General features: G+C 40.5%; 1 protein-coding gene across 1 annotated transcript; it reads left to right on the forward strand.

Moving 5' to 3' along the window:
* The first annotated feature begins 53 nt into the window (after nucleotides 1-53).
* On the forward strand, nucleotides 54-2,675 carry LOC308327828 (uncharacterized protein). Its single transcript, XM_080781386.1, has 2 exons — nucleotides 54-316; nucleotides 652-2,675. Exons 1-2 carry the CDS (start codon nucleotides 61-63, stop codon nucleotides 1,524-1,526), a joined length of 1,131 nt encoding a protein of 376 aa, XP_080637512.1. The 5' UTR covers nucleotides 54-60; the 3' UTR covers nucleotides 1,527-2,675.
* The last annotated feature ends 2,795 nt before the right edge of the window (nucleotides 2,676-5,470 follow it).

Raw genomic sequence — 5,470 nt, forward strand, 5'->3', positions numbered from 1 at the left:
TTACTACGGTAGGAACTAGAGGGCAGCGCTTCATGGTGAACAGGAGGTAAAACGTGTCCAATGGAGTCTGTAAGGCTGAAGATAAATGAACACATGACGTCGGTGGGAGAGGACATAGTGTACGTTTTGGGAAAACAGCAGGGTTGTAGTGTGAAGCTTGATGTCAGAGTGTTTGTGTTGGAGCGCCTCAGTGTGGCCGCAGAGGTCATGTGCAACCTTTTCCAGAGAGAGATGGAGACACTAGAAACTCTGCTGGGGAGACAGAACAAACTGCTGGACGTGATGCTACAGCCTTACATCAGACTACACAGAGCAGGTTGGTTCATGCTCCGTTGTAAAACACATTTTTACATACGTTCAACACTATAGTTCTGGTCCATAGCTTTAGATTAGAAGAACGTCTTCGTCAGTCGACATTTTTAAGAGCAGGTTAAAGAAACATTTTTGTTTCGTAAACTCGTAAACATGTTATCTGACCCTCTTGTTTTGTTTTAATCCTTGTATATTATTTACTGCATTATTATCCTTGACATTAAATAGTTTGAGAACCACTGACATAGAAACTGTTTTTTTTTAGATGATTTAGAAGACATTTTGTAGAATCTGGTCTGCAGTCCTATTAAATTAAATGGCTTAATCACTTTCCCTTAGATGTCCTGCACATCCCTGTGTGTAAAGAGGAGGTTCCCTCTGAAGAGGAGAGGAGCCCCAGTCTGGTCCACGGGGACCCAGAGCCTCCGCAAATTACAGAGGAACAGGAGGAGCTACTTCAAAGACCAGCAGATGTGGAGGACTGTAGAACGACATCGCATCCAAATAGTGGTAAGTCTGGTGACCACCAGCACCACCTCTCTTCACACTGTTCTGAATCTGACATCACTGAAGTCAGAGATGAGTGGGAGCCTTTAAACGCCCCGAAGTCACACGATGTCGTGGAAGGACAGAGATCGTCTTTGAGCAACGAGATGTCCCAGGAGGACCTGACAGAAACTCACCCCATGCAGAAGAGTCACACAGGGGAGACACGTTTTAGTTGTACAGTGTGTGGCAAAACGTTTAGTCACAAGGGATCTGTGAAGGCACACATGATGACTCATACGGGGGAAAGGCCTGTTACTTGCGAGGTTTGTTGCAGAGGCTTTATAAACCAGACTATTCTAAAAAGACACATGAAGACCCATACAGGGGAAAAGTCATTTACTTGTACAGTCTGTGGCTACCGTTGTATTCAAAAGGGTGATCTAAAAAGACACATGAGGACTCATACGAAAGAAAGGCCATTTACTTGTACAGTTTGTGGCCACGGCTGTATTCACATGGGTGATGTGAAAAAACACATGAGGACTCATACAGGGGAAAAGCCATTTACTTGTACAGTTTGTAGCAAAGGCTTTGGTGACATGTCTAATCTAAAGAAGCACACGAGGACTCATATGGGGGGAAAGTCTTTTATTTGTGTAGTTTGTAGCAATGGCTATAGTCGCATATGTAGTCTAAAAAGACACATGAAGACCCATACAGGGTAAAGAGAGGCCTTAGAGAATGTTGGTTCCTACCTAAACTTCTGCGCTGAAACTGACACAGAGGCAGTTATAGCGGACCCCCGCAGATAATAATAATAATGCAGCTGGTAATTAATTGATTTAATTCTTGTTTGTTTTTTTAATTAATAAAAACAGCACTATAACATGAAAGTATTCTTACAAATGCATGGTAGGGAAACTTTCATGGCAAGGACCCCGACATTTACACTTATTAGCCCACAGACCCCCATTTGAAAAGATAATATAATTTCAAGGAACCCCAGTTTGACATGCACCACAGAAATAATGGACAGTCGCATAGGTGCTCCCGAATATATTTTTAAGTCGCATAGAATGCTTCTCTGCACATAGATGCAGAGAAGCTCTTACTTCTCTTCAGATGAGCCATCTTAGTTGATGAATTATATCACACAAATGTATGATCTGGGCCTGGGCCTTATGACTTCAAATCAATATCAACTTTATTTATAATCTTGATTCTTAGCCTCGATTATTTGTGATTTAGGGGGATTTTCACAGTAAACGTTGGTCGTTTAATGTATCTCCTTTCTACTGTTAGTTAAACCATACCCCGATTGTATTGTGTGGACATTGCTGTGTTGCTCTTTGTCAAGTGACATTATTCCTGCTACATACATTATCTTTATTTAATATAATACTGCTATTTATGTTCAGATAGTGAAAATAAAATGTCATTTCACTACACCACCACTAGAGGTCACAGACTGCACATGGAAAACCTTGGCTTGCACACCTACAGTATAAGTACTTCAAATCACTGTGTACTGTACTATAATATAATGGAGAAAAGCACTGAATGTTGGACTGGGGACAGTTCAGAAACCTGCCCACCAGTGATGTGTGGACAGTTCAGAAACCTGCCCACCAGTGATGTGTGGACAGTTCAGAAACCTGCCCACCAGTGATGTGTGGACAGTTCAGAAACCTGCTGACCAGTTATGTGGACAGTTCAGAAACCTGCTGACCAGTTATGTGGGCAGTTCAGAAACCTGCCCACCAGTAACCCTAACCCAGTGGTATCTTTCAAGATAACAAACAACAGCCATTCTCTTTCTGAAAAGATAGTTTGCTGAAATAGAAGTGAGCGTTCTTGCATTAAAAAAAAAGAAATGGCAGGCAGGCAGGTTTCTGAACTGTCCAGAGTCCTCTGAGATACCGAGCAAACAGTGTGAGGAGGAGATCAATTCAATATGAAATTATATGCATTTTTCTTCCTGTTTTTTACCATATAAAATAAATACGAATGAGAAACATCCATTCAGTGGGAGTGTCGTTTAATTCATGATATACTCATTCTAGAACACTGCTCTATTTAAATTCACCCTCATTAAGAATTAACATAATACTTGGATTTATTCACAAAATCTAGACTTTCTACATGAGTCAAGACAGACATAATACACTGAACCATGACAGAGATATTGCTGATTTATTTTTAGACCAAATAATACTCTAAGACACACACACACCAACCTCCCTTTAATTTACAACACACACTTGTCCTTGTGGCTTAGCGCAGTGTTTCCCAAAGCCTGGGTCAGGACCCATTTTGGGGTCGTGGACCATAGTTGTATACAGTGGTGGAAAGTACTTTTACTTAAGTAGAGGTATTTGTACTTTACTTGAGTATTTCCAATTTCCAGTACTTTTACTTCTACTCCACTACATCTCGGGGCCAAAATTTGTACTTTTACTTCAGTACAATTATTTGAAAACTTTAGTTACTAGATACTTTGGAGATTTTAATTTTGATTAGAGAACATACATTAACCACTTCAACCCTATACATTTCGTCCATTTGAAAATAGCCGATCTACAAGCTCACAATGCGTCACAATCTGCTATTTTCAAAAGATTTTGTACACAGTTTGAACTTGTGAAATGGGACATTCTGCAATATGAGTACTTTTACATTTTGATGCCATACTTTTACTTTTACTTTATTTGTTTATTTGGACAGGACAATGCATATTAATGGACGTCACAGGGACGTCCATTAATATGGACCAAACAAATGTCAACTGATTTTCCAAAAAGACAAGAACATCTGGGCTCCTAAAATATTTAAGAAATAAACAATGGAAATTCAAAACAATTCAAAAGTGTTATAAAATTGTGAAAATAGCCAATCAACATCAACTATAGCTCTCATCCCGAACCGTTTAGATTTTCTGCCTTTTTTTCTTTGTAAATGAAGCCTATAAGTGATTCATTCATAATGTAAATGAAGCCTATAAGTGATTCATTCATAATGTATTTTGGTACGTTTGGATCACGGGGAGACACAAAAAAGGGTCTCGGGCTAAAACGTTTGGGAAACACTGCAATTGACACAGAATTGCTTTGTAATAGATAGAGCAGCTATTATACACATAATTAGTTTGTATATATTGTTGTATACATATAGAAATGTCTGATGGTAGCCCAGCAGTGTGACATAATGTGCATGTACAGCATGTGGCTTATTCACCTTGTGCTTCTCTAGGTTAACACAATATTGTCAGATGCAAAACTTTGAAATTGTTGAGGTGGCGAAAGCCCCTCCCATGTGCAGCTTTGAGGGTTTGTGTAAACACAAACATTGTGTAATCACAAATATTGTGTAAACACAAACATTGCAGACAAAGGTGAGGACGCAAATTGTGATTGGCCGGAATGAGATGATGTATGATGATAAGAGCGCCCCTCACTTCATACGGGTGTGATTTCTTTTGAGGGGCACTAGCCTCTCCTATATACAGCTTTTGTCCCCACACTTTGTCTCATATTTGCCATTGACAATGAAAGGAGAAATTAGGTCATATGTCCGTCAAATATGACGTAAATTTGTGGCAACACAAACATTAAATGCAACACAAACATTAAATGTCATTGACAATGAAGGGTAAATTTACGCCATGTGTAGACGAGCAAATCGGCTAACCAATCATAAATATCAGCTGTTCATGAGATGATGTATGAACATGTATAATGATAAGAGCGCCCCTCGCTTCACATTACAGGTGTGATTTTTTTTATTGGCATACAGCCGTGGTTCTCAGTGTCTGTGGTCCGTGGAATCAAAATGGACCCTGCCTGCAGGACAGAGCACACTCTCTGAGTTAAATAAGCACAGATGATGTCGCACTACAAGATTGCGATGCCAGAATAGTAGTTACACATTAGGCCCCGTATGCTCATTGGATACGATGTTTTAATTTTTGGACACGTATTGAACATGGGACGGATTGGGACGAGTCTAGAGTTAAAATGTGTTTGTGCGACAGCGAGGCCTACAGCAGAGCACTGCAAAAACAAACCAAAGCTTAGCAAGTGATTTCATAATAATTTACTGTACGGGACTTCGCGGACCACCCAGGTCGGTTTGTTCAGAGCACTTGAATGACGTGAATCGTTTGCCAAGGCAAGTCTATGGACTTTAATGTTTGTTGTAGGGCACTAAATGACGACGTAAGACGTCCATGTGGCCGATATAGATACAGGGGGGCGCTCCCTTCACACGAGTGCGATTTGTTTTAGAATAAAATATCGCTGCAAATTGCAAAGGAAGCAAAAAGGGACTACGGGTTGAAATGAGACATTCTTGCCACATATTGACACTGCGTCCTTAACTCAACCGTACGTATTGCTTCCGTATACGCCGCGGCCATCGATGTGTGCTGTCCCCTCCCATCGATGTGTGCTGTCCCCTCCCAGATAAACAAACAGAGTGAAGAAAAAGGTCTCGAAACAAGCAATACGGTCCATACAGTGGCAGGAAGATAAGTTGATCTGAGATGCCTCAAAACAGTGGTTTTCAACCAGTGGTCCTTGAGGGGGTTCCAGGTGGTCCCCAGCTAAATGATGGAGTTGGTAACCAAATGAACCTTTATAGATCTTTAACTCTAATAAACCCTTTTATCATC

Source organism: Protomyctophum bolini, assembly GCF_963924005.1.
Source record: "Protomyctophum bolini genome assembly, chromosome: 14".
Classification (NCBI taxonomy): Eukaryota; Metazoa; Chordata; class Actinopteri; order Myctophiformes; family Myctophidae; genus Protomyctophum; species Protomyctophum bolini.